Below are 15,212 nucleotides of genomic sequence, written 5' to 3'. Positions count from 1 at the left end.
TCAGAGTGGGAATCAGAATCAGAATCAGAATTGAAATAAGAATACAAATTAATTGGCAATTATTCTTTTGACTGCTGTCATGCACAACAAACAATTGAAGAAAGACTGTATAATATTATTTACCATTCTTACGGGAATCCTAATGCATATTATAATACCTTTACTTTGCTTTCTGCGCTCTGTCTTTCTACGTTCCTTTTGTTAACAAATATGATTTAATTGTAACAACACTTTCTCTCGCCAAGCGGACACGTACCTAAGCCAGATCTAGCATAACTACAGCTAAAACAAATACAAAATAAATACAAGTTTGACTAAAACTAAAACCAAACACGAGGAAGAGGAGTAAAGTGGAGTAAAAAGTCTAACAGCGAGCTGCGCTCTTAACGCGAGCTGGATAATAAGTACGATAATCAGATAATCAGATCAAAATAACAAACACAACAAATAACAAACCCAAACAGTGAAATCCCCCGCACAGAGAATAGATGCTTATATATCTGAGAATTGTTTCTTCTTGCAGCTAAAAACAATTTCAATTTCCCTGCTTAAATGGAAAATGCGAGAAGCAGTTCAAGCAGCTCGATGAGACTGTCGCACAGAAAGTTCACTTAGGGCTTCGAATTCTTCCGATAGAGAAGATAGCCCAAAAGGAGAGAGAGTAACAAAGACAGACAAGAGAAACAAAGAGACAGAAAGGTAGAGAACAAATACAAAACAAGAGAGAGCAAATCACCGCAAATATACTGAGATGCAACAACAACAGCAACAGCAATCTGGAGCAGCAACAGCAACAAATGGAGGACCACGCGTCAGCTTCAACCGGGATGTGCACGTGAAGCGGATAGGTCAGTGTGTGTGTGTGTGTGTGTGTGTGTTCATAAGGAATCCAACTCCCTCGCACAGCGTAACCCCAATTGCTAGTAAATAACCAACATGCGCATCATCAAAAGCAAAAAGCAAAAAGCAAAAAACAACACGAACTTCTCTCTCTCTCTAATGATACTCTAAGCAAAAGACCAGCCAAAGAAAACTCATCAATAACGGATCCAAGCAGCAACAAAACAAATCACTAACCAAGAGCCATACATATACATACCCTAGCAAAGGGCATTTGTGTTTATTTGCAGAGTGTCAAAAATTAAGAGTGTCTCATCAACTACATTTTATTCTTTTTGCAGTGAAGTTAGCTGCAAAAGTTAGCTATTTGCATTACTTAAACAAACTGTAGGGTGTAGCTACCCCACCATTTGTGGCCTTTAATTCTTTGTGTGGTGTGCCGAGGCCGGCAGCCCACACTCATTGGCTTGGTCAGTCTGTCAGTCGGCCCCAGTGAGTAGTTGTGAGTTCTAACACAAAGTCTTGATGGATGGATGGGCCCAGAGGCTTTCCCTCTTCGCTTGCCTAACGTTGAGAAACTCTTGAAGTTTTCCTTCATTTAGTGCAAAAAAACATATTGTAAGGTTTTCCGTATGGCTGGGGAGCAAAAAAGAAAGAAAAACAAAAAGAAACCTCGTGCTGGTAGTGGGCGAATAAAGCCAGAACGAATGCCAAAAGCGATAAAAATAATAATAATAACAAAAGCCGCCTCTCAACAATAAAATGTAGTTTACCTTGAGAATAATCATCACACACACAGATGCACACTCACACTCGCACTCACAGTCACTCCAAGACAAAGTGGAGAGCTGTCCCCCTACTCCCATAGCCTCATATAACTATTTAAAATAAGTTGATATTTTATAAGGCATTACGAGTCGCAGCAGCAGTAACAACTAGCTCTGAGAGCAAACGCAAGAGAGCAGAGAGCCAGCTGCAGTATCACTTTGCACATCTCTCAGTCGGACATCCGACAGACAACTAGGTGGACCCCAGAGCTAGAGACAGACAAAGACCAAGAGCAAGACCAAGAGCCACTTGGCTTCGACTATATTATTATTGTTATGATTATGTCTGGCAGCAGAGACAGCAACGACATGGGATTTATTTCATAGCTGGCTGGAATTTATGGCAACTGTCGTCGTGATCTTTTTCCTGTGGGGAATGGAGAAATTAAAAATTGATTATGACAAAACCTGCACAAATGTTAATTATTTAGACTGCAAGTCTCAGCCATTCACCTCCGATCTGTCTGACTGTCTGACTGTCTGACTCTCTGCCTTTCTGGGGTCTCCCCCCAAACTTGAGTATTGCCAGCCAATGGCCATACGGAGTACTCGAGCTCACTCTCTGCCGGCTGTTGGCATTTCCTCATGGATTTCCATTGCTAATTAACCATACTCGTACGTCCTTATGGCTAAACTGAAAGTGTCTAGTGTGTGTCGGTTGTTTGGCTTTGGCCAAAATGGCTATGGACCAGAATTTCATGTTGCCTGCCATTTCGGTTACCCCCGCGATAGTTAATTGACTGGACGCTAACGTATTTAATTGCAATTTCTGAATTTGTTCAGTTAAATGCTGCTGCTGGTCGAGGTCGGACCAAAAAATGTAACAAAGATTGAGCCAATCTGCCTCAGATTCTGTGATTTCTGTCGTGGTGGATTCATCGTTATGTCATTCTACAAATGGGATTAAATTGGTTTTAATTAGCAGTTTAATTGGAGTTGCCAGTAGCTCAATTTGTGTTGTACAAATATCATCCATTAACCTTCATTTAATGGCAGCTCCTCGGTATAAGAAGCAGTAGCCACGGGGGCTACTTTGAAGGGAGATCTACACAATTTGTAAATGCAATTACGAGCCCATGTGATATGTGAAATGTTTCCTTACTTTTTGGCCATCTGTCACAAGCGTTTAGCTTAATTGAATCCCCCAACTTGTAAAACGAATTTCAGTCTCTCTTTCTTAGCTATTTTGGCATGCAAATTAAAGCAATTATGTGTAAAGCACAGACTTAATGATGATTTAATTTTGACGCAACAAAGCAGCAAGCAGCAAGCAGCAAAATCCGCAAACCAGAAAATGATGGAAGAAGGAAAATGATTCGCCCGCTGGGCACACCACACAAGGCAGCATTTTTCACTACACTCCACTCAGCACACAAGTTAACATGTGAATTTACGGCTAAATTACAGTGCAGTCAAAAGTCAAAGTTGTTGACTGTAAAACGAGAGAAATAAACCGAAAGACGACTAATTTGAGGCTGCTCGGCGAGTGCCTGGTACAGGCAAGCCTCGATTATGCAGCTTCAACCTTGCGGAGCGACAAATTTGGCTAGAGCAAGTCGCAGGTCTGTTGGCTGGCTAAATGCACTTTTGCCAGTTACAAAGTTGTTTTCCATCTCCTTATGCCAATCTGGAAATGTCCTTACAGCCAGAGACGACTTTCTGTCTCGAACAGCCTTACAGCAGGTGTCTGTGTCTGTGTGTCTCTGTGTGTGTGCGTGTGTGCGTGTGTGTCGGAACGTGTATCTGGGTAGCTGAGATGGCGATGTCGATGACATAATTTTCATGGGCGATTAAAAAAGCGTTAAGCGAGAACAAGTCCACACAGCGTTACTTCAAGTAGAAGCGTGGGCTTGAAGGAGGACAGTTTCTGGTTCAGTCACAGATCCACAGCTTCAGCTACAGCTACAGCTTCAGGCTTCAGGCTTCAGACGCAAGGTACAGTTGCCACAGTTGCGTAATAGGTGCTCTCACCATTTCTCCGTATGCCACAACATTTCCCCCCATTATGTGGCAGCTGCCAGCTAGCCATCGAGCGAGCGAGTGCCTGCGCCTTAATGAGATCATACACATTTAATTAATTAATTTAATTAGGCAATGAGCAAGTCATTATTATGAGATTTGCTACGTTTCCTACTCTCGATTCGCTACTGCTACTCCACACAGCTCCACAGCTCCACAGCTCCACATTTGATTTGCCCGAGTGCGAACTTTGTCAAAGAGTCGACTGGTTATTTTTTGTGCCTGCCTTTCTGTCCGCCTGTCTGTGTGGGTCTGCTCTTGCTCGTGCCATCTTTGGGCTCTGGGAAGGCCACTATTAAAATGCCATTTATGCTTTTTTATTAATACATCATTTGCATACATCATTTTGTTTTGCTTGCGCTCTGTGCTCTGCTCCCCAGAGCAAACTTAATTAATAAGTCTCGCAGCTCTCAGCTTTTGGCATTTGCCTTGCCTGCCCACAAATTTCGCACTATTTTCTGGCTCTGGCTCTGGCTCTGTGTTGGCTTTTGGTCGCAATGACATTGGATTGGCGTAGGCAGTCAGTCAACGTCGTCGTTGGCGTCGACTTGGGCTTTGCTTTCAGTGCCTTGCTTTCAGTCTCTGGCTGATATTGGACGCAGTCGGGTTCTCAGCCTGATGGGCATTGCCAGTATAGAGTACCCATTCCCCGAGTCCCCTCGAGTGCGTGTGTGTTAAGAATTTAATTTTGGTTCAATTTCGGGTGAATGGAGTTGTCGATCAATCCGCAGATCAACTTCAGTTGTCGCAAATACACAACAAATATAAAGTAAAGAGGGGAAAACGCAAATTGCAGACGCGGATTGCGTCATTTGTTTATCGAAATGTGTATTGAAATGAGTCGCAGATTATTTTTAGAGCTCTTTAACTTGAAATGTTTTCTGTGTGTATTTTTCGTGTCTTTTCGTTGACAGCTTCTCCGCTCTCCACTCTCCGCTCTCCGCTCTCTCTTGCCCGCCCTCTCTCTTGCTTTTGCCGAGGGAGAAACGAGTTTGTCGCCCGAGTCTTTTGTCTCCCCTTTCCTCGCGCCACCTGAAATCGATTCTGGAATGGGGGTGGGCAGGCAGCCAGCAATTTTAATTGGGTTTCAGCCTGCAGTTGCATCGGCGGGAGCATGGGCAGGGGCGGTGGTGGTAGCGGTGTAGGGGGATCATGTCAATGCAACACGCCTATTTGCATACTCGAGGCGCAGTCTCAAGGACGCTGCGCCGCTTTTGATGTGATTAGCTGCAGGAGCCAGGAACAGACAGGGGCAGACGATTAGCAGCGAAGAGCATTAAATTATTTTCCATGCACAAAATAAATGCGGCCTGTCGCAGGGGGCTATAGATAAAAGAGAGCCAGGGTCTAGGCCTAGGCCAAGGCAGCTTCTTAAACGAAATCGAAAGTGCGCTGGCGGTTAATTGAAATACCCCATGGCAACCCAAGGCACATCTTTGTGCATGCCACAGAGCCCAGACCGAACCCATCCTCAGACGTAGAGCTGGGCCACGGGCGCAGAATGCGGGCGAATTCTCCATTTAGCAGACGTTCGATTCGACCTTATCTTGTCACTGACATGGCCAGCAGCAGCAGCGGCGGCAGGGGATAAAGCATTTTGCCAACTAAAACGTTTTGCTATCTCTTGTGGGTTGGGGGCTGCTGGCTGTGTCTTTGTGGTTGCTCCTAATGAAGCGAAGTTGAGGTCGTCGCATCATCATCATCATCATTGACAGACAATTACCGCGTTGTATCATTAAACTAAGGTAAAACCATCGACAAACAGGACCCTGCCCCCCCCCCCCCCCCCCCCCCCCCCCCCCCCCCCCCCCCCCCCCCCCCCCCCCCCCCCCCCCCCCTTTCCATCAGCTCAGCCTGCCCAAAAACAGACAAAAATAAAGAAAACCACTTGTGGCAAGTGAAAGTCGTGCCACAAAGCGCAGATTTCATTATTTATATGAGTTTCTGTTGATTTCTGTTGGTTTTTCTTACGTGCCTTATTTTTTGCTGGTGCTCAAAGTTGGTCAGTGTGTTTTGTGGCATGCGGCATGCGGCATGCGGCAGAGTGGAGGCTCACCTTGGCTATCACGACAAGCAAATTACGTGCAACCACAGCCCGAAACCGGAACCGAAGGCACCCGGGGGCCAAACACTAACGGAGACCAGTTGCCAAAAGTGGATCAGAAATCTTTTACCGCAAAACTCTACCAAAATCATCGGCGAAAAAACCAAAAAGGTTCAGCATGGAATGGGATGATCAAGATCAAGCAAAGGATCATAGCTGCTCCATGGATAGCTGGTAGCTGGCGTGGCATTGCATTAACTGGATCAATGATTAGATTAATGAATGGCTTTCAGCGCCTTTGCCTTTTGCACCGTTGGTAATCAATCAACTGCAGCAGCGGCAGCGGCCACTCATTGTTGCAGAGACTCTGAGAAACGACGGTTTACGGTTAACCGACATTGAATTTAGTTTCAGAGATTCGGCTACAAGCCACGGAGCTACGGAGCTTCGGAGCTATGCTGTCGCTTAGTGCGAATTTATGTTTTCCTGTTGCCTCCACAAAAACAAAACGAAGAAACGAACAGAAAACGCCCCCAGCTGAAATGGAATGAGCATGAGATGTGCGATGATGTGCCTTCTCGACAAAACGAAACCTTGTAACCATCATGATCGCATCGCAGCTGCCCCTGCTGGTGCAACATTTCACCTTGACACATATACTGCCTTGACAGACAGCTGATGGCAAAGAGATGCCACATACGAGTGTATGCGCTGAAGAATGGAGTGTGGAATGCCTTTGGCTTATCCACTCCCAGCACCTGATCCCCACCTTCGCCAAACTCCGAGTCGAACCATTGAAATTCCCTCTTTATATATTTATGTTCTGTTCTCTCGATCTGTTCAATTTCTCAATCCCATTTGGCCTAAACCAATTTGGCACACGACACGCCCAGCTCTGTCATTATTCATTGTTGTTTGAGCTTCGATTAGACATCGGTGTCACTTTTGCCATTTGGTTGCTGGCTGCGCCACGAATCGAAGCGAATGTGGGAGCGGTTTGTGAGCTGCCCATAAATGTGACAGGTTGTGCAGGTGAATGGTCAAGCCACCAGCCACCAGCTGGAGACCTGCCCGAGACTGAATCTAGAGTTGATCTAGAGACAAGGTCAGACCCCTTTGGCGGGTGGTCTCTGAAGAAATGTACGAAAGATTCCTCAGCAGCGTGTTGGCATCTCCAAAGGGTCTACCTGGCTCACTGCCAGAGCAGAGATCACGCATCTTGGCCTGGAAAAAAAAAGCAACAACACAAAAATCAAATCTAGTTTTGCTCGTTCTGTGGCACGTTTTTCTTTTCTTTTTCATTCTCTCTGTTCTCTCAGTTCTGTGCGGTGTTGTTTTGTGGTTTTTGCTGTTGTTTTCGGCGTATTAAATAATAATAATAATGATTATGAAAGAACAAAAAACAAAACAACAAGTGAGGAAGTGGAAGAAGAATCTCTATGAGATACATTCCCTCGGCAGAACAGAACCGACTGAAGACTGACTGCAGACTGATGATAGATCAACGGGCAGCGCAATCCTCTTCTTCAATGGGCCATTAGCGCTTACAGCCACCGATTACAGAGTAAGCGTTCCCCACGCATCCCCCCCAACCACACATCGGCACACATCGGAGCACATCACAGTCCAGTCCCCGTTCCAAGAGACCGACAAGCTGCTGCTGCTGCTGCTGCTGCAGACGTGGGCCACATCCATTGTTGGACTCAAACGGAATTGGACAAGTGGTCGGGAGGGGGTGGGGATGGTGGTAGGGGGTTTGCCTTATTTAGCAGCCAGCTGTGGCCAATTCACACTTGTGGCTGAAACTGTGGCGGCTGCCATGGCAGATATTACATCATCGCCTCGCCAGCTGGCTGGCTGGCTGGCTGGCTGGCTGGCTAATGTGCTAATTTGTCATTACAACTAGTTCGAGGAACTAACTAAAACAACTCTCTTCTCTCTTGCAGGCAAACGTCCCAGCGAATACGAATCGAGCCAAGGGCCGAGCTACCATCAACTGCCGCCGGACATTGATCCAGCGGACATAAGGAAGGAGGCAGCGTTGGTCATTGCCCAGGCGGGCAGGCATCACAGCAAGGCGGAGAACGGCGACAGGGAGAATATATCCAACTTCAGGAGCAAACAGAAGCGCCAGAGCGACGCCCAGAGGTTCCACTCGCTGCCGACGCGCAGGAAGAAGGGCAAACCGGTGGCCAGGAGTGCCAGCGACGCCTCCAGCAAGAAGCCAGCAGGCAAGCGGCCCTCGATCTTCGGCCTCTTCAGCCGGAAGAGCGACTCGAATGTCAACCAGCTGGAGCGGGATCCGCGCTTCGAGGACGGCGGCGCCAGGCGTCTAGTGCGCAGCAAGAGTGATGTGGGCGGGCGCAGGCCCGAGAGCAGAGTAACCAAGAGGCCAGAGGCAGCATCTGCTGGCAGTGCCACAGCCACGGGCAGCGCCTCCAAGCAGCAGCTGAGTCCCATCATCGAGCAGGCCCAGAGGGAGGACTTCTTCGAGAAGGACTACTTCAGGGAGCGCGAGAGGCGCAAGTCGGACGCGGTCACACTCCGGGAGAAGGATGAGTCGGGACTGAGCGAACTGCTCAACCGCAGCCGCTCCCAGGTGGAACCAGACGCCTCCCTACTAAAGCGAGAGCCAGCAGCCGGAGGCAACACCTTCTCCGCCTCCATATCGGCGGGCATACGCGACCGCATCGATACCCTGAGGGCCAAGTCCAACGAGAACATGCACAGCTCCCAGCAGCCGGCCGAGCGGCTGCCCCTCACCAAGGGACGCACCGTGGACGGACTGGTGAAGCGTCTGTCCATGGAGCGCTTCTCCCCGCAGCCCTACATCAGTCAGCCGGGCTTCTCCTATATCCGGCCCAACGAGGGCATCACCTACGCCCAGCTGGACCACAGTCCGCTCGAAGAGAGCCGCCAGCGTTCGCCTCTCGGTCGGGACATGCGCTCCCCGCAGCGGGAGTTCGCCCCCGCCAGGCCACCCCGGGCCAACGACAGGGCACAGCACAGTCCCGGACAGAGCAGCTACTCCCCGACCGCCAATGGAGGAGCAGCACCGCTGCCCACTCGGGTGAGCCACTCGCATTCGCACTCGCCCTCGCCCTGGCAGCAGCTCAGTCCCCGCAACCTCAGCGACGAGGACGAGGGCCTGGGCTATGAGCCGCGTAAGGTCTACTACGAGGACGAGTACCCGCCCCGGCGGCCCGAGCCGCCCATTGTGCCCGTGATACGCAGCGTCAGCCCCGCGCCGTATCTGGACGAGCTGGGCTACCGGCGGGCCCAGCTGGAGACCCGCATACTCACCCGTCGCTTCGGGGAGGGAGCCGCCACCCTGGAGCGCCACAACAGAGTGGAGCAACAGCCAGAGAGGGAGAGGGATCGAGGACGTGTCTATCTGAGTCCCGAGAGAGATGAAGAGCGCTTCCAGCGGGTTGCAGCGCGGCCAACGGAGCTGTCCAATGAGTATCCGGCGCAGCAGGAACGCTCCCAGGTGGACGGCACGCTGCCCAAGATGGAGAAGACTTCGCGGTATCGGCACACAAAGTACTACGATGACGGGCACGGCGGCGTCAAGGAGACCTATGTGCGGGAGACCCAAAAGGACGGACAGATCCGCGAGTCGCGGCACCGCGAACGGATTGGGGAGCGCGAACGAGACTACAACTCGGCGGACAGGCTGGAGCACGAGCCGAAGAGCCTCGACTCGCAGCTGACGGGCACCGATCTGTACCGATCCTCGCCAGAGCTGCGCCCCAACCAGCACCAGCAGCAGCAGCAGTCGGGGGTGCAGCAGCAGGACTATTGGCAGAGCAGCCTCAAGCGGGACAAGCTGCAGCAGCGGAGCTTCGACAAGGGCGATTCGGGCATTGAGAATGACTTCCGCAAGGAGTCCTTCAATGGGGATCTAACCACAAGGTAAGTGGACTCTCTCTCTCTCTGTTTGGCATCTTTAGAATTCGTTTTCCCTTTGTTTGCAGGTGGCGCAAGCGCACGGCCATCGATGACATGCGGGCCTGCGAGTCCTTTCTGCGGAAGGAGCGCCGCGACAGCGCCCAGCAGCGCCAGCTGCAACGGCAGGCCATCATCCCGGCACGTCTGAGGCGGGAGAACAGCTACGTGTACAGGGAGCGCTCCATCGACGATGGCTCCCACTTTGATCCGCATCTGGACAAGTATCCGGTGGCCACCAGCACGCTGCGACGACGCGAACAGCAGTCGCAGTCCCGCTCCCAGTCGCAGCCGCAGTCTCAGTCTCGCGAGGATTCCAGCACGCTGAAGCGCAACAAGAAGTTGGGCGGCTTCGAGAAGGTCAAGCAGCTGTTCACGGGCGCTGCAAGTGGCAGCCACGGCGGCAGCGGGCGCAGCAGTGGCAGCAACGTCTCCAGTGGCAAGAAGGAGCGCCTGAGCAATGGTCAGAGCAACAGCAGCACCTTGAGTCGCCGCGACAAGGAAAAACAAAAGGAGAGGGAACGCTATATGGTCAGAGAGGAGGAGATGCGTTCGCGCTACCGTGAGCATCAGGCTTTAGCCGAGGAGAACTCACGCGAACCAAAGGTGAGTCATACCCCAAGATCCCCTCGACCCTTTTGGGTTCTCTAATGCCCAATTGATGGCGCCACAAAGAGAGCAAACAGAGTTCATTCACCCGCGTGGATGGGCATTGGTTGGGATCGGATACCAAGACCCTCCCCAGACGATCATTTGCCCATGGCCGACTATTATTAATTTCGAATTAATCAAGACTTGCGTCGATGCTGGCCCTCTGCTCGGGGTATTTGTTTTGCTTTGTCTTTGTCTTTGTGTTTGTCCACTTCCTGCTCAAGTCGGTGGGGCATCAATGGGCGTGCAGTCCAGGTCGGGTGGGCGTCTCGCTTCGTCTCAATCTGGCCGAAAATGGTGGCAGGCCAAGACGACAAGACGTCACGTCCACTTAGAGGCACATCTTGGGCTCGGATTGTGCTACGCAGCGGATGGAATACGCGCACCTAATCAAAACAGTCAAGACCATAAAGAAATACTTACTCGACAGCGACAGAGACAGCGACTGAGACAGCGACTGTGCCTTAATAATAAACGACAACTGGCCAAATAGAGATTGCAAACGAAACGAAAAACGTTAACACGAAACTATTCAGGCGACGAGGCGTCGTATAAATTTTCAAGCCAGAACAAAAGCGTCAAGAGTGGGGCTTAAAGCCAGAGATGGAAATGGGAGAGCTCAGAGCTCAGAGCTCAGAGCTGAGGGCTGAGAGAGGTGCGATGAGGCTAGAAGTAGAAGTAGAAGTAGAAACAGGGCCCACGCAGCCGCTGTCAGTCTGTCATTCAGTCAGTTTGTCCGTCTGTCACTTGCTCGCAAATTAAGAAAGCTGACAGCGAAACGACAAACAGAAACAGCAAAAGCAAAAGCAAAAGCAACAGCAACAGACATCGGGGGCGAGGCATGGGGCATGGGGGATTTTGGCTAAGACTCGCGCCCCGAATCCAATTCGGATTCCAAAACGATTTGAGCTACTGTCGAGGTGTTTGCCGTCCATATTGCACAACATGCAACATGCTGCCACTGCAGCTACTGCGTGCTGCAAGCCAATTTGCAATGCTTGAGCGAATTTCTTGGCCAAGTCTAAGAGCGGCTTGAGGATGTTGCCACTTTGCGCTGCTTTGCCGTTTGCCGTTTGCCTTCTGCCGGATGTACCAAGTGGGGGCGGCACAATTCAATCCAAACCAAAGTCTAAGAGTGTGCGGCATGCCTCATCCTGCAGGAGCACACACACACTGTGTCCATTGTTCAGGCTCGAAAAGGTGTGGCCGCCCTCCCCCGCCTCTGACCGTTGTCAAAAATTATGTCTGCGTGTGAGATCGGAGAGGAAAAGGAAAAGGCATCCACGATTGGCGGTAAATACATGCCCCAATCTCTGGGACAATGCGTTGCCATTATTCATTCCCCGCCCGACTGCTCATAAAAAAATGCCGCCCGAAGTGCCGTCTTCCAAAGAAATCGTTAAGTGCCTCGCCATTCATTCGCCCAAAAGATTCTACATGCCGAAAAAGAAACCACGAACAAATTTGTGTCAATAATTCTGTTTGATTATTTATGGGCCCCCATCCGCCATAACCAACATTGTCCATAAACTATATTCGAGCATCGATCGCTGAATTTCTGGGTTTTATTTCTTATTATTTGAATACTTGATTATGTAGTGGGTGCTGCGACATTCCACCACATTCGATGGTCTAGTGGAAATTGTGTTTAAGAGCGGGGCAATCGAAGGAGAATGAAACCTTTAATCTATGTACATATATCCAATATCCAATATCCATTGCGGCCTTAACCAATCACTCGAGTAGGCCTCAGCCTCAGAGTTCCCCCTCTCCCTCTCTGTCTGCCTGCCTAATACAGTTTCAACCGCAAGTGGGCCAAAGTTTCATTGGGCCGGCCAAAAACAGTGCCGACTGCCGACTCGCATTCACAAAAGGCAAAACAAGTTTATTTTTTTGTTGGTTGTGTGTGTGTGTGTGTGTGTGTGCAAAGGCCACCTGCCCCACATAGGCCACAACCTGTTGCAAGTGACGCAAACCTTTGACCCGAAAGCGAAAGCAATGCATAAATCCTTCCCCGTTAACCCTTCCACCAACAGACTATCGATATCTCGATGCGACGCCGCCTGTCCACGCCCAAAGCTAGTCCCCTGCTGCTGAAGCGCAGCTCGGCGGACAAGCCGCCCAAGAAACTGCCGCAGAAGGCCAAGGAGGCGACACCGGTGAAGGTGGAAAAGACGAGCTGGTTCAAGTCACTGGATCGCCGGGCCAAGAGCAGTCCCAAGGAGGTGAGTTAGATCATCATTTCGATCACTGTGGATGGAGCATCATCAAGTCCCATTTGCATATTCCCCTCAGCTGAATGTGTCTGTCAATGGACACAGTGAAAATACCTCCAGCCTGAAGCGCAGCAAACGGAATGCAACGGCGGCCCCGGCCAAGAATCTGCGCTTCTTCGGCGACACCGATCTGGACTCGAATCCGCCAACCATCTCAAAGGCCAGCAGCATGCCCAGGTATGCCTGCAGCAGCAGCCCCTAGACAGAGCTCATCTAAATCCATTCCAATCCAATCCAATCCAATTCGCAGAAGTCGTCCGTCTTTGGGCCAGTCGAAGCACTCGCAGAGTGCCTATAATCTGGACCGCAGTCCACCTCCGCCCTCGAGGGACTATCGCCACACGCTCTCCGGCCAGTCGCAGGGCAGTCAATCGGCAGTGAGCAGTCGCCAGCGGGCCAGCTCGATGCAGCATCTGGACAACGGCAGCGACGAGGTGGATTTCCGCAAGCGGCGGCATTACTCGCGCTCCCGCGAGCTGCACGACATCTCGGAGAGCGGCTCGGAGCCAGAGCCGGCGGAGCGGCACAAGCGCAGCTCCACGCAGAGAGCCATGTCGCTGGAGAGGTCGGCAGCGGAGGGTCAGCGGGTTCAGCGCTTCGAGGATCGCCCGCTGATGGGACCACCGAAGCCCGCACGTAGTGCAGAGCGTCGCGGACTCCTCTCCAGCTTGGGCCAGGAAAATGTCGGCTACGGCAGGTGAGTCCTTACAGTCCTAGAGAGATAGAGAGAGAGAGAGAGAGAGAGAGTGCAACTGACTGGAACTTCTTTTCAGGGATCGCTTTCCTGCCGAGAGCTCGGGCACCGAGGGCGAGTCGAGTCTTCACAGCCAGCGGAGCGTTGTCTACCTGCACGCCACCACAGTGGGCGACATCCCACAGCCATACAACCTGCGTCGCCGCTCCGTGTCCCGCGAGGATCTCCGCAAGGGTGGAGCCAGCAAGCAGCAGCAGCAGCAGCCGCCGCCACCCCTCCAGCCCATGACGCGCACCGTGTCCAGGTCCGTGTCAATGCTGGCCCCCTGGAAGCCCAAGCACATCAGCGAGGGCTACGAGATCAACTACTCCCAGGAGCAGAACAAGCGGGTGAGTGCCCAGTCGCATTCCCTTTACCTTCTGGGTCTGCATCTTCACTCATTGCAGATGTCTACACTGCCACGCAAGCCGCCGCCGCACAATGGAGCCACCAGTGCCAGCACCCTGAGTCGCCTGGGCCGCAAGAACGAGACGTCGACGTCCACGTTGACGCCGTCGCGTCGCCATCACATGGACAGCCTCGATCGCCCGCCTCCGCCACGGTCCGTGCTCTCTGCATCGAATTTACGGAGCGCCAAGACAAAGTGAGCTCCGAGAGCGCGTTCCACTGCTCACCGGTGCTCTGTCCCCCCCCCTGTCTTCCTCGAGTTAACCATGCCCAACTCTAATCGTAATCCTTAATTCGAATTCGAATCCGACGTAGACGTAGCATCCGTGGGTCCCAGACATGGCAGATGGGGGAAGATGATATGTGAGGAGGGGCCATGGAGAGGAGATGCCTGCCGTTTGCTTAGTCTGTAGCAAATTCTTTAACCCTTGTTGCAATTCTCGTCATATTTTTAAAAATGTGAAATGTAAAATGTAATCGTACTCGTATTCGTATTCGTATTCGTATTCCAGTAATAATTATACATTAATAAACGTACCAGATTTTAACTTAAACGAAGCATCAGAACAGTGTCTGAATACTTTTTGAACCAAGTGTAAAATCCATTCTACTCCGCAGCTACATTTGTAAGCACAACATTCTACACGCTTGTTACACGCACTAAACCCATGTCACAGCTGCTCTAAAACTGTGCTGCTTAGCCGAGTTACCCACCGCACGCACGCATGCAGGCAGTGGCTCTCGAACGGCGATTGAATGTTTTTTTGATTTAGATTGAATGCCTCTGCTGTGATGCATCGGCTTGCGAGTCCATGACCGACGATGCAAATGGACCAACAGGCCACGACTCCCGGTCCCGCCGCTGTTTGCAGCATGCAACAGCAAGGGCAAGAAGATGGTGAAAAAAACTCAGCATAAATTATTTTTCACGCAGCTAATAAATTATTCGCAGTCACTCAACACTCGACACAGCGAAAAACACATTTCCTCCGGCACGCTTTTGCAACTTTCCGCCACTGCAGCCGTCGCTTCCTCCCTGTTTGCCCCACCCCCCCCCCCCCCCCCCCCCCCCCCCCCCCCCCCCCCCCCCCCCCCCCTTGGATGCCACTGGACTCGTAATTGCGAGAAATACTGACGCTCTCCCTCTCCCTCTCGCTCCCTCGACCTTTCCCGCTTGCCGCCGTCTCGAGCGCTGCACTGCGGCGGTGGTATTTTAAAGTTAAGCAATAAATTTATAACTTTGCAGCGTCCATTTGTTTTTATATGGAAATCCGTTGGTCCACCCGACACCCACTCACCCCCCCCCTCCACCCATAAACTATGCAGAAAAGGAACAACAACAGGCAAGGTGCGGGGTATATCATCGGAGTCGTAGCTTTGGGTACCTATTGGCCTATTGATTTCGGTTGGTTTAGAGATGCGATCTTCAAGGTTCCAACAGGTCTGCGGACATTCTCGCCTGTAGC

The 15,212-nt window shown here is 51.1% G+C and overlaps 1 protein-coding gene across 2 annotated transcripts; it reads left to right on the top strand.

Annotated features, from left to right (window-relative positions):
- The first annotated feature begins 697 nt into the window (after positions 1 to 697).
- Positions 698 to 14,304, top strand: LOC117579703. Of its 2 annotated transcripts, none has more exons than XM_034265698.1 (8): positions 698 to 848; positions 7,677 to 9,645; positions 9,708 to 10,284; positions 12,366 to 12,554; positions 12,625 to 12,782; positions 12,856 to 13,302; positions 13,379 to 13,688; positions 13,746 to 14,304. In XM_034265698.1, the coding sequence occupies exons 1-8, from the start codon at positions 752 to 754 to the stop codon at positions 13,944 to 13,946; spliced, it is 3,948 nt and encodes a 1,315-aa protein (XP_034121589.1). In that variant the 5' UTR covers positions 698 to 751; the 3' UTR covers positions 13,947 to 14,304. The 2 variants fall into 2 exon arrangements, with proteins under 2 accessions (XP_034121589.1, XP_034121596.1); XM_034265705.1 differs by lacking the exon at positions 698 to 848 and adding an exon at positions 4,329 to 4,349.
- The last annotated feature ends 908 nt before the right edge of the window (positions 14,305 to 15,212 follow it).

This window comes from Drosophila guanche, unplaced genomic scaffold (genome assembly GCF_900245975.1).
Source record: "Drosophila guanche unplaced genomic scaffold, DGUA_6, whole genome shotgun sequence".
Taxonomy (NCBI): Eukaryota; Metazoa; Arthropoda; class Insecta; order Diptera; family Drosophilidae; genus Drosophila; species Drosophila guanche.
Note: the sequence above shows the minus strand (reverse complement) of the source record. Positions and strands in the feature narration are given on the sequence as shown.

Excerpts from the sequence above, each read along its gene's own strand:
- LOC117579703 (XM_034265698.1), top strand. The coding sequence starts at position 752 with ATGCAACAACAACAGCAACAGCAATCTGGAGCAGCAACAGCAACAAAT. Across the intron at positions 12,555-12,624 it reads CCAAGAGCAGTCCCAAGGAG|CTGAATGTGTCTGTCAATGG; the intron begins GTGAGTTAGATC and ends TATTCCCCTCAG. Across the intron at positions 13,303-13,378 it reads GAAAATGTCGGCTACGGCAG|GGATCGCTTTCCTGCCGAGA; the intron begins GTGAGTCCTTAC and ends ACTTCTTTTCAG.